This window comes from Schistocerca serialis, chromosome 1 (assembly GCF_023864345.2).
Source record: "Schistocerca serialis cubense isolate TAMUIC-IGC-003099 chromosome 1, iqSchSeri2.2, whole genome shotgun sequence".
NCBI classification, from domain to species: Eukaryota; Metazoa; Arthropoda; class Insecta; order Orthoptera; family Acrididae; genus Schistocerca; species Schistocerca serialis.
The window spans coordinates 964,354,930-964,371,458 of NC_064638.1; the positions used below are offsets into that span (position 1 = coordinate 964,354,930).

Genomic DNA, 16,529 nt, shown 5'->3' on the forward strand with positions numbered 1-16,529 from the left:
CTTGAGCGTCCGTACTGCAGCTAACTCGGAAGTTATTATTGTGTATTACAGTTATTTACATACATGTGATTTAGGCGTAAGGCTAACATAAATCTAGAGACTGTTTCTGTCAAAGATGATCTTGTGCATCCATATTACAGCTAATTCGGAAGTTCAATCTGGCTTCGCGATAATAAGCTTGGTAGACTTTTTAAAACCGGGCGATAACTACTCATTAGATTTTTTCGCAGTGCTTATTATTATAGTGATTTATGTAAGGTACATGTGACCGTGGCGTTACACCAAACTAAGACTAGACGTTGTTTTTCTCAAATAAATCATCACTTTTTGAGCTCACAGCAGTTCACGTTATTACCAATACTACAAAGCTGAGAAAAATGTAATATTCACACACCTATTTTCTTTGATGGAAAGATTCAGCGCAAACACCAAACACATAAAATAAATATGCTTCAACGATTATGAAAGTCAATACAGATTTGAGAACGCGGTTGAATGATGCATTATAAGACTATAAATGTGAATTAATGTAAGTAGTAACTTGCAGTGAGCTTAAAATTAGTTGCGACTTTTGACTTTTGGCTGACGGGAGGGGGATGTGACGCCGTTGCCCAGGTAACACCAAGGCCGAGCCGACTTTTCCTATCACACCGCCAGCGTTTCGGCTGGTAAAGTGCAGCCGTTGCCACACCATGAAACAACGTGGTGTCACGCATTAGATTCATCAACGTTTGTCAGGTCGTTGTAAAGTCGTATTTTCTGGCGTTGAAGTGAAGTGTTCTGTAGTCGTCAGGTATTGTGAACAAGTGTTTTGTGTTGGCGTTGTATTAATAACAACACCGCAGTATATCTAAAAACGAGATTTGCAATAACAGTGCAGTCTAAGAACACGTTCACTGGCTGGTGAGATAACATTCTGCTGCAAAACATTCCTCAGAAATCGACAATAGTGATGGACAAAACGCCTTACAACTCTGTTGTGATGCACAGAGCTACAGCAATGCAGTGAAGAAAAGCGGATGTTTTGCTCTCGGTACAAAGAAACATTCCATGAGATAAAGTTAAACCTAGCATGTACAAAGAAGTGTTAATTGAGCTTGTAGTGCTGTACAAACCAAAACTTCATGCTCCCAGGTAGACGAACTGGCTAACGGTAAAGGGCATAGTTCAATCGTGCTTCCTCTGCATCATGCTCATTTAAATGCGGCTGAGAACATATGGGTCTAGGTGAAAAGTAATGCTGCAAAAAAACAGCAACAAATTAACTCCCAGCGATTTTGAACATACTAAAAAGATAGTTGAAGAGACATGGATTCTGTCTGCCTGCCATTTAGGGGACGCTACACACCTCCCTGCCCGGGGGGGGGGGGGGCGGAGAGGAGGGCGACGTCGTCCTGCTCGGCCTTGGCGGCCTCGTGGAGGAGGCGATGAAAACTCCCCCCACAGAGAAGGGCGCGGCGTGGCGGGCCAGACGGGCGGAGCTGCGTCGCGGAAGAGGCGGGGAAGCCGGCCGCAACGGCGCCAGGGGCATAGGTTCATCGACATCCGCAGGATGCTGCCCGGAAAGTGGACGGTGCGGGCGTCGCTGGCTAGGCTGCGACATCGGCGGCGGCGGCGGCGCCAAGGGCGTGGGGGCATCGTCAACGATGGCGAATGGCGCAGCCGGTCGGGCCGGCGGAGGAGGCGGAGGAGCCTGCAGCCGCTGTGGAGACGACGGCTGTTGCTGCTGGACGGGTCTGGCGCCCCTGCACGCCGACCATGGGTGGAAAGGAGCACATCCGGGCGACCGGAAGAAGGCGGCGGAGCGGCTTGCCGGAAAGAATAGGCGGTCGGAAAACCCTAATACCGGCGCCGGAGTTGGTTGCGGTGCCGGCGGACCACTGTGTCGGTGATGCAGACGTCAAAGAGCTGACGGCATCGCGGCCGGATGATCACCCCTGAATCCATCCGGCTCTCGGGCCGAAACCTCGCGCCCAGAGAAGGGATCCCGGAACAAAGGGAGCCCGTGCAGTCGGAACCCGTTGTTTGGATCCGGGCCGGAGGAGGTGCAAAAGGGTACGAGGTTGCTGGCCATGCAAAAGTTCCGCCGGACTACGGGAGCCGATGGGCGTCGACCGATAGGAACTGAGGAACAACGTCAGCGACTTGTCCAAAGTGTGGGCGGAGGCATATTTTGTCATTTGGGCCTTAAATGTCCGGACGAGGCGTTCGGCCTCGCCGTTCGATTGCGGGTGAAAGGGCTGAGTGAGGACGTGTTGGATGCCGTTGGCAGAACAAAACGTCGCGAATTCCTGGCTCTGGAATTTAGGGCCGTTATCTGTAACAATTGGTAGGGGCAACACTTCCAAGGAATAAACTTTCTGGAGAGCAGCGAGGGTCGCTTCCGAAGTGGTGCTGGTACAACAGATAACGAACGGAAAATGAGAAAAGGCATCGGTGACGAGAAGCCATTGGTAGCCGAGGAAGGGATCGGCGAAATCAAAATGAATATGATCCCAGGGACCCGCCGACTTAGGCCAAGAGAAGAAGATTTGAGGGGGCCGGGGCAGCTGTTGGGCGCACGTGGAGCAATTCTGAACCATGTGAGTGACGTCCCTGGTAAGCCCGAACAAAAAGACGTGACGCTGGGACAACGCCTTGGTGCGCGCGATTCCCCAATGGCCTTGATGTAAGAGACGCAAGACTGCAGTCCGTAGATGCTGGGGAACGACCATAAGCAGAGTGGACGTAGGGTCTACCCGCAAGAGGACACCATCCACCGCCGACAGCTGATAGCGGATAGAAAAAAAGAACCGAAGGTGCTGCTGGTTGAGGATGGGGCCACAGCTGAGCCACCCGCGCTGAACATAGGAGCGGACACGGCGCAACAATGGGTCACGCGTAGTCGCAATTGCCACCGTGGAGGCCGTGATGGGAAACCAGCGCAGGGTGTCGTGGATCGCTTCATCAACTTGGAACACGAGGACGTCCGAAGAGTCAAACGCAAGGTCGGGACCAAGAGGAAGGCGGAAAAGAGCATCCACGTTGGCGTACTGGGAGGTGGACATAAAATGCAAGGTGTAACGGAATTGCGAGAGGAAGAGGGCCCATTGTTGAAGCCTCGGAGACGTCTTTGTAGGAAGCCAGGCCTCCAGGGAAAACAAGGAGAGGAGGGGCTTGTGGTCAGTGAAAGGCCCATCCCTATAAAAAAGGCATGAGTTCGGAACAGGCGAATACGATAACCAATGCCGCTTTTTCGATCTGATAGTACTTCAGCTGGGTGGCAGTTATGGCCTGGGATAGAAAAGCCACCGGACGTTCTGTCCCATCCGGAAGGTTGTGGGAGAGGACAGCCCCGACCGCATAATCAGAGGCGTCCGTGGCCAGGAGCAACGGCAGAGACGGATCATACAGCATCAGGCAGGAGGCCGATTGCAACTGGCGTTTGAGGGTGGAAAATGCCGTCTCACAGGCCGGGGACCAACTGAAGGGGACATTTTTGCGGCATAAGTGATATAAGGGGGCCGCACCTGAGCGGCCGACGGAAGGAACTTCCGGTAATACGATATTTTTCCAAGGAAGAATTTCAGCTGATGGATGGCCCGTAGGGGAGGTAGGTGGTGTATGGCGTCCACATGCGAAAATGACGGAGAGATGCCTTTGTGTGAAATAACATGTCCTAAATAGGAAATAGAAGGTTGAAAGAAGGAACACTTCTCCTTATTGCATTTTAGCCCAGCCTGGCGGAGGCGAAGAAACAGTGGGTAACATGGGCTGCAGTAGTAGAGCCCATAACGACAATGTCGTTGAGGTAATTAATGCAACCGGTAACGTCGTGCAGAAGTTGTTCCAAGAAGCATTGGAAAATGGCCGGGGTGCTAGCCAGGCCAAACAGGAGGCGTGTGACTTGGAACAGGCCAGCGGGCGTATTCAGAACGGTGAGGGCTTGAGAAGCTTCATCCAAAGGAACCTGGAGGTACGCCTCAGCGAGATCAATTTTGGTAAAGTAACGACCACCAGCCAATTTACGGAAGAGATCATCAGGCTGAGGGTCGCCGAAATGTCCCCACAGAGATGGAGACGCCTGCCTGGCTTCTGGACGATGACGAGAGGCGTGGCCCAGGGACTGAACTGAACAGGCAGTAGCACCCCTTCCTGTTGCAGTCGGTCCAATTCGTTACACAGTGGCTGCTGGAGAGCGACGGGGACCTGCCTCGCCCAGAAGGATCGATGGCGGACTGACGGCCGGAGGTGGAGGGTCGCTGCAAACCCCTTGGCGCACCCGATGCTGGGGGAGAAGAGATCCTGGAATTCGGTGCAGAGAGAGCCAACTTTGGGAAACGGCACGTGTGGAGAAACCAGATGCGCATGATCGTCGATTGTGAACCCGAACATCTGGAAAGCATCCAACCGAAACAGATCGGTAGCATTGGAACTGTTGACTACCAGAAAAGAAATCATACGACTGACAGATTTGTAAGAAACCACCGTCGCGAACTGCCCCAACAAAGCGATTTCATGTCTGTTGTACGTAAGGAGGCGTCGAGGAGCCGGTTGAAAGCTTGGCGCTCCTAAAATGGTGTAGGTAGTGTTATTGAGCAGGGGTACCGCAGCCCCTTTATCGACCTGCATTCGAACTGGCTTACCCAGTATGGTGACATCAATATACAGTTTGGGGGACGCTGAAGACACAACTTGGTTGATGTCCATGGCCGCCTCGGTGTCAGAGCGCCTGGAGATCGACGCCATGACAGAGCCACAGGCAGATGCAAGGTGCCCGTCCCGACCGCAACAGCGACACGTCGCCAAGCGGTCAGGGCAGTTCTCGCGTTCATGCTGGGAGTAGCATCCCGAACAAGATGGAAGGCGCAGTGGTTCCCTGCGGCGGCGTTGCTGGCCCAGGGGCGGCTGCTGGTTGTCTTCCTGAACGACTGTCTTTCTTCCTTTTCTGTACGCTGAGAAGATGCCGGAGTGTTGCGCTGGGGAGTGCAGCGTGAAAGTGCGTATATGGTGGCGACATCCTCCTGGACGTCGGAAGTCTCTTCTCGGATGGCTGCGACGTCGGTCCACGTTTCCAATCTGCCGTCAGCTGCAGTGGAAACTTCAAACTTGAATGCAAGTTATATGATTTGATCTAGCGATTGGTCCTCCAACTTTAAGGCATCGTGGCAGAAAGCCGCGTCCGGGGCTGCTTGGATCAGGTGATCCCAGACCGTGTCATCTGCGTAAGATTCCCGGGATATGTGGGTGACAAAAGCTGCACTTTCGAGTGAGACCTTGGAGTTCAGCAGCCCAGTGTCAGTATGTCCGATCGGGTTTCTTTAGAGTCTGGTGAAATTCCACTCTTGCTGCCATGACGTGATATCTGTGGCGACAGTACGAGGTGAGACACTCACATATGGCGGTGAAGGTAAGACTGTCAGGATCAAGTGGCTGGAGTTTCGTCAGGAGGACGTACACTCGACAGCAAAAAAAGTGGGTCACCCCTGAATTCCAACATGTTGGCTGCACCTGAATGTATGCAACCAATATTGCATATCTGTGTTGCACGTCGTCGCAACCCTCCACAGTACAGTTGTTGTAAGATACACAATGGGTACCGCTAGAGACTACTAGAGAACACCGGTCTTTATGACAGTCTGTCCAGATGTAAAGTAACACCATGATAGTACAGAAGAGATCAGACAGTCCTTAACGTTTGTAAACTAAACTTAATTACAATAAGTGACATTTCAAACGTTAAGGGACAACTAGTTTTCTCACATAAATCATTCAGTAATCCTTAGGCACAATTAAATATTTGAGACAGTATATGGATTTATAAAGTTGTATGGCAATTGGCAACAAGTTCTTTGCTGTCTGAAAGGTTTACGCAACACATGCTGAACGTCGTTCAACGTTCAACGGGGAGTGGATTCGCATCAACTTTATGTAATACTAAGCAGTTAAAAGAAAACGTGATTAACGGCAGCAACCACTCTACGGAAATCCCAACATTAACAGTGAATCACAAGTAATATCATTGTTCACATTACTCATCAACAGTTACTTGTACACGAAGTTCTACTTTAAATGACATGCCCAACGTCTTTGTTCTGGATCCGGATGCAAACCCAGAACGTAAAGCCATTGTTAACCAAACAAAGCTTTGTGCCTTATCGAGGCTCGATCACTAGGCAGAAAGAGACGTCAAATATTGACGTTTGCACCAGTATCAGTTATCAATTCTCAACTTGAACGTAAATGACGATAAATTTTGTACGAAAGCAGGAACATGACAATTACCTTCTTGGTAATTAACCTCGAAAGACGTTGTATAGTGTTGCATTGTCAAGGAATAAAGGATGCACATGTTTAAAATTGAAATGCCATCATGTAATGCTGGGGACAAGGATGCGACCCCAGCACCTAATCGGATTGTTGAATAAGTACGTAAAATCAGAATGTAGATATCACAGTTTGTCACCAGTAGTGGGGCTGGAACCTTAAATGACGACTGAAGTTGTTTTGCCTGACCGGGATTCGAACCCGGCGCCTACCGCCGTCGTTGTCTAACCATGAACAGAAGAGAAATGTCCAATGTTGGTCCACCATCAGCGAGATGTGCACACGTTTAACTAGAAATAAGGTGACGAAAAGGTCTATGCTGACTGAGAGTCGAACGCCGCACACATGGTTATGAAGACACATTAATAATCAACTTCCTATTCAGTAGTAGCTAGGAGTAGCATGTTTAGTTGCAAACCTTAAGGCCTTACTCATCCCTAGTAACGTGTTGCCTACTATCTGCAATATTATGATATTAATTTACAAGTGGATTGACTGCCGTAAAGAGCAATGTTCTCTAGTAGTAGTGTATCATTGAGATGTAAATGAAGTGCATCAGCAGAAAGTAATTTCCGTCGTGCAGCACGTATTGTTTCAGAGACGCTGATTACATGTTATAAGTGCACTAAACGTGCTATACTAAGTATATACTATTATTTGGAGGAGCTGCCGCCAAACCTGTTTACTTTTACATTCCGCTTAGTTGTTAGGTTTTCTTAAGGCTACATCTAATGCGCAGCGCTTATAAGGAAGTATAGTTTCCTGCGTCATGCTATTGCTAGCTAGGTGAAATATTTTGTGGTAGTTATGTTTAAAATGAATGTATTTTTGGAAGTATTGTTCGTCAAATATTTGAATAAATCGTCAACTGTAGGTGTGCCTGCACATTTTATTGCATAATAGCTGTAGCTGCGTTAGTTTGTACTACAGACTTGGGTAGGTTAGGTGTAACTTTTGATCCTTCAAGGGGTGATCGTGGCCATGCGGCCCGGGTCTGTACTAGCCGCGGCTCGCGAACTACGGGCCAGCCAGGCTGGCCGAGGCGAGACGCAAGTGAGCGAGCTGGCGGTGGCGTTGGTGGGCCAACAGCCCAGGACGAGCCAGCAAGGCTGCGCCGCATGCCTCTGCTCTGCCGCTCCCTTTGACGTAAGTATGTTCACCTCCTCTCCTGGAATCAGTATAAGAGCGGCAAGAAGAAATACACATCAGGCTGTCTGCCGTAATGGCTCACTGGGAGAGGTCTATTCGAGGTAGAGTCAAAAAATGGTTCAAATAGTTCTGAGCACTATGGGACTTAACATCTGAGGTTATCAGTCCCCTAGAACTTAGAACTACTTAAACCTAACTAACCTAAGGACATCACACACATCCATGCCCGAGGCAGGATTCGAACCTGCGACCGCAGCGGTCACGCGGTTCCAGACTGAAGCGCCTAGAACCGCTCGGCCACTCCGGCTGGCCGAGGTAGTCGTCGCTCGCATTGAGGAAGGAGGATGTTCCATCAGAGAAGCTGGCAGACGGTATGGCGTACCACATACCACTGCAAGGAGATGGTGGAGGATATGCCTTGAAAGAGACACCACCAACAGAGCTCCTGGCTCAGGCAGGAAGAGGGTGAGCTCACAGCAGGAAGACAGGGACCTGGTGTCTAGGAGCAGAGAAAATCCCTTTCTGAACGCGAAGCAGTTGCGGCGGGAGACCAGCTTCCCCGGCTCCAGTGACACGATTCGCCGAAGGCTGAGGGACGCTGGACTGCATGCGCGACGATCTGCCGTGAAACAAGAGCTCGGCGAAGACGACGTTTTATACTGGCTAGCATTTGCGGAGCTCCATCTGAGGGCGTCGTGGGACAACGACATTGTCACTGATGAGAAGGTGTTTTCGACCAATAACGACGGTCCACGAATCGTTTACTGGCCGCAAGGGACTCGCCATCGACGCGAATATGTAATCACGACGAGAAGAAGTGGCCGGCTATCTGTTACCTGCTGGGAATTTTGCGAGAGGGGCGGGAATTCTTCACGGGATAGAAGGAACTCTGGACAGCGCGCAATATGCCCACATATTGGAAAATGTGATGCTTCCGTCAGTGCGAATGCTGTACGCAGAAGGGGACGTCACAATGGAAGAGGACCATTCTCCCATTCACAAGTCTGCATTTGTTCAGCAGCGGCTCTCCACGATTGGCGTCAACGTCATGGACTGGCCGCCACGGGCGGCTGATATGAACTCCATGGAAAACATGTGGGCTGAGGTCGCCAGAACATTAACAGAGAACTGGCCACGAAACCAACCAACTACTGCGGACGCTCTTTGGGACTGCTTCCTGGAGGCCTGGGAGGAAGTTGCTTCTTCAGGCTGTTACGTCCGATGGCTTATACATCCTATGCCAAGACTCGTGATAGAAGTACAAAATAATGAAGGATTCTGGATAAAATATTAGAGTTCTTATAATGTTTTGTTATGTCTTCTTTTTCGTCATTTTTCCTCATTGGGAGCTAGTGGAAGATCGCGTGGCAACAGAAAAGATACAATATGGGTTAGCTTTCCTCTGAGTTGCCCTTTTAATTCAGGTGGGTTTCTTTTGAATATACAGTTTGTTAAGTATTCTATTTTGATTTCATTTGCACCCTGTCTACATACTTACAAACTAATCAGCGTAGATGGACTCAGTAGTTTTTGTTATTTCAAATACGTCTCTCTCTTCTCCTCCATCCATGAATACACCCTCCGTCCTCCACACAATACGCCAACGCTGCGCGGGACTAGCCGAGCGGTCTATGGCGCTGCAGTCATGGACTGTGAGGCTGGTCCCGGCGGAGGTTCGAGACCTCCCTCGGGCATGGGTCTGTATGTTTGTCCTTAGGATAATTTACGTTAAGTAGTGTGTAAGATTAGGGACTGATGACCTTAGCAGTTAAGTCCCATAAGATTTCACATACATTTGAACATTTATGTTTACTCGTTGTTAATATCTCTTCTATTCCCTCACACACTCTCTCTCTCTCTCTCTGACACTATCGCCGCAAGTGCCCTTCTATTGAACTCCCCCAAAACTTTGTAAACAAATCTAGCGGTTTCCAATGACGCTACATTTTCTCTTTTAATTGCTGCTGTCTTTACTCTCTATTATTCCTCTCACCACCTATGAAACCGTATTCTTTGATCTCTCCTTCCCTATAACACACTCTTCGTTCTGAGAACAGTCCTTCCTTATCTCTCGGTTCTAAGATAAAACGAACTGTGGCACACATCTAAGTAAGCAATACTTCGCAAGCATTTCACGCTTATATTTTGCAGTTCTGCACTTCTATCCATTCCCAGATCCCGCCCTTCTTCCTGTTACGCATCCCTTGACATCTGCATCTACATTTAAATGAATACTCTGCAATTGACAATTATGTGCTTGACAGGGGGTTCTGTGGTCTGATGGATTAATCTTGTATTGATGTGTAAAACGTGTAGGTTCACATCTCACGTCAGGCGTAGATTTTTAACACACACAAGTAGCTCTCCTTCACCCCTAGTAACGCCAAGTGCAGAACGCCACTAAGCTCCGTAGTTCAATATCCGCAGTAAAGATAACATCCCTTCGCTGCCGACTGGAGCAAAGTGGCAGTCGTTTGAGCAGTGACAGATGGAGAAACCCCGTAAGGCAGGGACTCTGTCACCAGCAAGCCGTCGTAAACTAGAAAACGTATTTCATTTAATGAACCAATGGCCATGTAAGTTCACAAGGCTCTTACTTTATTTGAAACTGAGACGTCGAAAATTGTGGTGCTGGACTGGGATTAGAATTCGATTTCACGGTGTTCCAGAAGATTGCAAACTCTTCTAAGCGTCCTCGAAAGTCATCTATCTGGTTTCGAATCCTGATCAGCACAAAATATTCATTATTTCATTTCAAGCCCTAGCATGTGCACTCCGAGCTACTGGTGAAAAATAGTTGCATTTTCAACGTATCTTGGTGCGTTGTCAGCTGTAATGTGTTCGTTTCAACTCACAGCTACATTATGAGCTTTTTATCACAACATTACAAGATCAAACGTTTCCTTACAACTTTTCAAGTTCAAACAATCCTCTCCATCCTACTGGTGAAAACGAAATTGGGTTTGACGTTGTGTTCGTTGTGATCACTAACGACGACATATTGTGGATTCAACTTCTATCCAGTAGAGTATTTTCCAACACATCATTGAAAGTACAAACATGCAATTCCTAGCTATTATTGGAAAAGAATTTGATAGGCAAAGTTTCTTCATGACCACGTGTGCGGGGTTTGAATTCCATTCAGCACAGAACTTTTCGTCGCCCGATGTCTAGCTAAACATGCGCCCATCTAGCTACTGGCGAATCAACAATAGCTATTTATCGTCTGTTCCTGGCTAGAAAACGACGGTGCTAGATGCTGGGTTCGAATCCCAGTCAGGCAAATACAATTCTATCGTCATTTAAGGTTCCAGCATTTCGCTATTGGTGAAAACATTTGAAATTTAACTTCTGATTTTACGTACAGTCGTGCTCAAAAGTATCCGAACGACTTGAATTGCATTTCACCTGATTCCCATGCGACCTACATAACGCAGCTGTCTAGCAGGTCCTCTAATCACTCCTTGGTACAGTCGTTTGACTATAGAAAATGGTTCCAACAAATTACCAATAGAAAACACAGCTCTGTATCACAATAACTCAAGATGTAAAGTAATACCACGATACTACAAATATAAGGGAACACCTCATCACAGATAAGACTGTCCTTAAGGCTTGTAAGCTCACATTTATTGCAATAAATGACATACCTGAAATGTTAGCACTCTCATTATTATGTCAGATAGGTAATGCACGTAGTACGTTAGTCGTATTCATGATTTCCTCTTCAAAGCAACATACCATACTTGTTATTTAACACAAAATGTCATAAAATATTTACGTTATTCACGAGCAGCTAGTTGAGAATATGTATGAACTTCAAATGACATGACGAACCACCTCGTTCTGAATATGGTTTCAAACCCAGGTCATGCAGGCTCGGCCGCGGTGGCCGTACGGTTCTAGGCACTTCAGTCCGTAACCGCGTGACTGCTACGGTCGCAGGTTCGAATCCTGACTCAGGCATGGGTGTGTGTGATATTCTTAGGTTAGTTAGGTTTACGTAGTTCTAGGTTTTAGGGGACTGATGACCTAAGATGTTGAGCACCATAGTGCTCAGAGCCATTTGAAGAAATCATGCAGGCTAAGATTTCGTGGCTGACGGAAATTAACAGTCATTCCTGACAGTATCAGTTAGCAAATATCGACTTTAAATTACATAACGTAACATTTTTAACTGACGCGAATTCCTACCCAGCATCTATTGTCCCTGTTAACGAACTACGAGAGATGTTAAATATTGCTTCTTCACAAGTAACTTACTTGAAATGCAGTGAGGTAAATCTTTGTGTTGGACAGGGATTCGAACCCAGAAGCTAATCGGATTGTTATCGAAGCACAACCAACTTTAACGTATCGGATATTCTCAGCAGTAGCTAGATGTATTAAGTGAAATGACGAGACGAAACATTAATTTTTCCTTCCCAGGACTCCAACCCGGCACGTATCGCTGTTATATTCTTGAGTAATGGAACGTTAAGTATGGGTTTGTTACACCAGCACCGTCATGTGAGCATGTTTGAAATAGAAATAATATGACGAAGTGTTCAATGCTGACTGAGAATCGAACCCCAACATATCGTTGTTGACTACACACAAAAACACGTCAGCTACCGAATTTTTCTCCACCAGCAGCTTGGAATAACATCCTTGAAAGTACAGTGATCTCGCAAATAGTTCTGCGTCTCACTGGGAGTCAAAAACGTCAGATATCGTTAGTGTTAACAACGAATGAAAATGCATTAAAAATAAAAATTGTTATCCACCAACAGATAGGTGTTCACATGCTAAAGCTTGATAATACATGGAGAAAAGTTTGGTGCTGGGCCAGAATTCCAACCCATTCATGCGCAATATGTGGAGATGTTGAGGAATCTGCAGTTTTGAACAAACAAGAAGTTGTAGTCGACCTGTATTGTCACGAAGGGATCAAATTCCGCGTTAAGGGCGGTCTGAGTTGCATTACCAGTTCAGAACCGATTTTATCGACATACAGAAGCTAAAATAAAAGATGGAATAAGTGTCCTGTGACCATACACAGGATTTGTTTCGTCACTAGCAATAAATAACTAGTATAAGAAAGATTACTGGTGATGAGTTTCTACATGAAGCCACTCCTTTATTGTTGTTCCACCTAACGTCTACTTGGTAGAGAGGTAACATCATGTTTAATGTGATTTTCAGACCACAATGCCATTATACCTTCGTCACTTCGCGTGGATAGAAGATAATAGAATCTGCCTCTCCCTATAAAAAAAAAAAAAAATCGGCAGAAGTTGGAATCGAACCGAGACCATCATCATATGAAACTATCAACGGTCCAACAGACCACCAAACCCTCTTTATTACGACTCATTTCTCTATCATAGCACCGTTGCGGCACACAAGATGGGAATTCTGACACACAGGCTCCCTGTAGTGGTTAGCAGGATGTTCAGTACATTCATTTACTTGGTTGACCGAATCGACATGAACTAACTGCCTTGGCAACCCAGTGCATACATTCTACCCTATTTTGTAATCACCGAAATAAAATAACGTAACTGCCACCTACACAGAACTGCAAACAGTGTAGGATGCAGAAATTTAAATAGGAAATGTTCCTTTCCATTTGAGCTACTCTATTGCGCTGTCTGTTTGTTGAAACCATCGTGCAGCGCAAAAGAAATGCTGTAACTGTCTGTCTCTCAGAAGTCTAGATCCGGCCATATGCATTATCTCTCAGCACTGTGGAATGCCGAAGTTGGGGAGGAACTGTTGTTCACTACGTCACAGCTAATACCGTAACAGTAAGCGTCGCGCACTGTTGATAAGACGTCGCGTGTTCTGTTACATTCGCTACTACATTTTTTTTTAAAAACGCAATTCTGCTGTCTGCTGGTTATCAATTTAATGGAACTTTGAATATAATTCTCTTCACTTCTCAACCCAAAATAGTCGCATGTGGAAGAAAGGCTAACTTCTGAGTCATTTTGCTATTTTCAGGTTTAATAGACAGCCAGGCAGCAGATGCGTCTCGAAGCTTTTGTATTATGTATGGGGAGAGTGCATCGTGCCAAAATAGTCAGAGAAGTATTTTCTACGTTAGCTGTCGTCTGGTAGTGGCTTTTTATTCTTCTTCAAACCTTGTTTGACGCTTTAACTCAGAACAAGTTTTCTACATGCTTGTAAGCAATAAATTTTCTAACCTACTTGCTCGATTAATGGATCCGACATTCCACGCTCCGATCCGTAGAACAGTTTTCTTTCTCCTGATAACGACGTCCTCTTGAGTAGTCCCCGCCAGGAGATCCGAATGGGGGACTATGTTACCTCCGGAATATTTTACCCGAGAGGGCGCCATCATCATTTAACCATACAGTAATGCTGCATTCCCTCGGAAAAAATTATGGCTGTAGTCTCCCCTTGCTTTCAGACGTTCGCAGTACCACAACAGCAAGGCCGTTTTGGTTAGTGTTACAAGGCCAGATCAGTCAATCATCCAGGCTGTTGCCCCTGCAACTACTGAAAAGGCTGCTGCCCCTCTTCAGGAACCACACGTTTGTCTGGCCTCTCAACAGATACCCCTCCGTTGTGGTTGCACCTACGGTACGGCTATCTCTATCGCTGAGGCACGCAAGCCTCCCCACCAACGGCAAGGTCCATGGTTCATGAGGGGAGGTCTACATGCGTGTAATCAATAAAATGCATGTGCATTGTCAGACTGTTATAGATAACATCAGAGAATTCGCATATATCGTTGATGATTAATTTCTCTCTCAAGTTTAGTATTGTTTTAACAACACTTAAAGAAACCTTACTAAAACTGTGCACTGTATTGTAAGAAATGAAATAAAACTATCCACAATAACCTTACGACGAACGTCTGTTTTAACAAAACCGAGTATCTGTACACAAGCGTGCCTCTATCTGCACGAATTAGTAAAATACTTCTCACTTAGATTTCGATTGGGTCTGTGTTTCAATGTTAAGCTGTGACATACTCAACAGGTATGCAAATGTGACATTTCATAAAAAAAGTTACGTATTCCTAGAAACCCAAAATTTGCTTGTCAGCAGCGGAAAGAGGCGTTACCTGTTATGCAACATAGTAAGTTTTCCACCATTGCACTTTGAGCTGAAAGTATTTTCTTGCGATTTGCTCATCAATTTATTTCCTTCATACTTATCACCCTGGCATGGAAGTCTTAAGTGAAGGATATTAAATTTCGTATCGTTGACAGTCGATTCGAATTTCTTCAGAGACGCTTGTATTGTATAGCAGCCTAGCAGTCAGAAAGCCGAGATCTACGACCATTAACACAACTTACTGAGTCGAGCTGCCAAGAGGATTTGATGAGTAAAGGTTTTCTTCTGATTTTGTTACAGAATTTTTTCTGGGAATTCGCAGCTCCATGAAATAATACACAAAAAAAGCTCCCACGCGCTGCCCGTACCACGGATAGAACTGACGATTCACTTAACCACTGGAACACAAGACGGGCGGTACCACGGTGCCACGGACACACTGCTGCCAGCACGCCACTCTCGTCATAGTATTGGTGGCTCAGCCTCATAGCGCATCGTGAAAGGTATTAAAAGTTGTCACTTATGTGAAGAATAGCATTTCTTTAGCCAAAAAATTGAAATTTCTGTCTCAGTGTCTTAGTTTACGTGAGGATTATAACACGAGTCATTCAAATGGAAAGGGAATATCAAGTGAATTTAGCGAGTCAGTTCAGTACCATACACGGAAGTGATTGCATTGTCACAGTGTTGCCAAATGTTTGTGACGATGTTGCCGATTCTCAGCTGTGCCAGGAACAGATCTGTAACGTTATAGGAGGAGAATCCTGTGCTCGCGTCATAGGAGGATACGGCGAGGAGGCGCGGGGTTTGGTTAATATGCAGCGTTTTCTCCTACCAGCTGTGTCAAACATTCAGGTGTGTAATCTTCCATCTCGATTACAGTTTCCCACAAAATATATACGAATAAAAGACTTACCTTGTTACTTCGTTACAAAAGATTATTTCAGTACAATAAAAAGTCTTTGGAAATCAACTTTGCCAACCTGTCACGAAAAGTAAGATAACAAACACTTTGCACCTCGAAATCGATTGCATCTATGTGCAGTCTTGTGATCATACAAGTAGAATTTCATGAATTGCACGAGAATGTAGAAAAATGTTGGTGCGAATGGAAGCTGTAAGAAACACAGCTGCCTAATTATTCTGTACCTCGTAATAACCAATTCATTTGATAATTCAGAAGAGAAGAAACTAAAAATTATGCCCATTAAGACAGAAACTAAAGTGCAGATGCGGGCACTGTGCAGATCTACGCTTTTTCATCTTCAGATCTATACAAATAATGTATACTAACCAGCGTATTCATTGTTTTCGTAATGTTTCCCTCTTGTTTAGTCTTCTTATGATGAACTGGATCTACACCCATGAGTCTCATTTTTTCTTTGTACCCTTCCATCTACTATCTTTGTGTGTTATTTTTCGGTGTTCAAAAAACAAAATATTATGCCTGCTCCCACGAGGTATTAAAATGAGGTCGAAAAAAGGCTAACGAATTATAATCAAAATACAGTGAGACGCCAATTTGTCTGTCGTCATGGTGTTAAGTGGACAGAAATAGTTGGGTGTTATTGTCGTCTTTTCTTATTGAGATTTTCATGTTACCCTGACACAAGACTCCGAGATAAATGTGTATATTCTCCGTGACGAAACATCCCACATTCCATTCATCCTGATCCATTCGTTACATGCATCGGCGGCAACGAGTGATAGCAAATCTGTTGTGGGGTGACGAATAACAATAACAATCGTAGTAATTACAAATCAATAATCAAGGATGTTTACTGCATTACAGACGATTAACAAAAAGACCAAGAATGGCTGAGTGCTTAATAGGCGCACTGAGTAGGTGTTCTTACCACTTTGTTACTGAATTCTGTTCTAGTTGTTTGCAGAGAGAAAACAAAGAACCCCGAAGCCATACATGTCACTAGTACAACGAGATATTACCTATCAATTATCCTTGCTTTACATCACGAGACGAACATGGCATCACTGAGCTGATATTT

At 45.9% G+C, this 16,529-nt stretch overlaps 1 protein-coding gene across 1 annotated transcript; it reads left to right on the plus strand.

Annotated features, from left to right (window-relative positions):
- Positions 1-1,427: 1,427 nt before the first annotated feature.
- LOC126452754 (uncharacterized) lies at positions 1,428-1,892 on the plus strand. The gene has a single exon (XM_050091123.1). It carries the CDS (start codon positions 1,428-1,430, stop codon positions 1,890-1,892), a length of 465 nt encoding a protein of 154 aa, XP_049947080.1.
- The last annotated feature ends 14,637 nt before the right edge of the window (positions 1,893-16,529 follow it).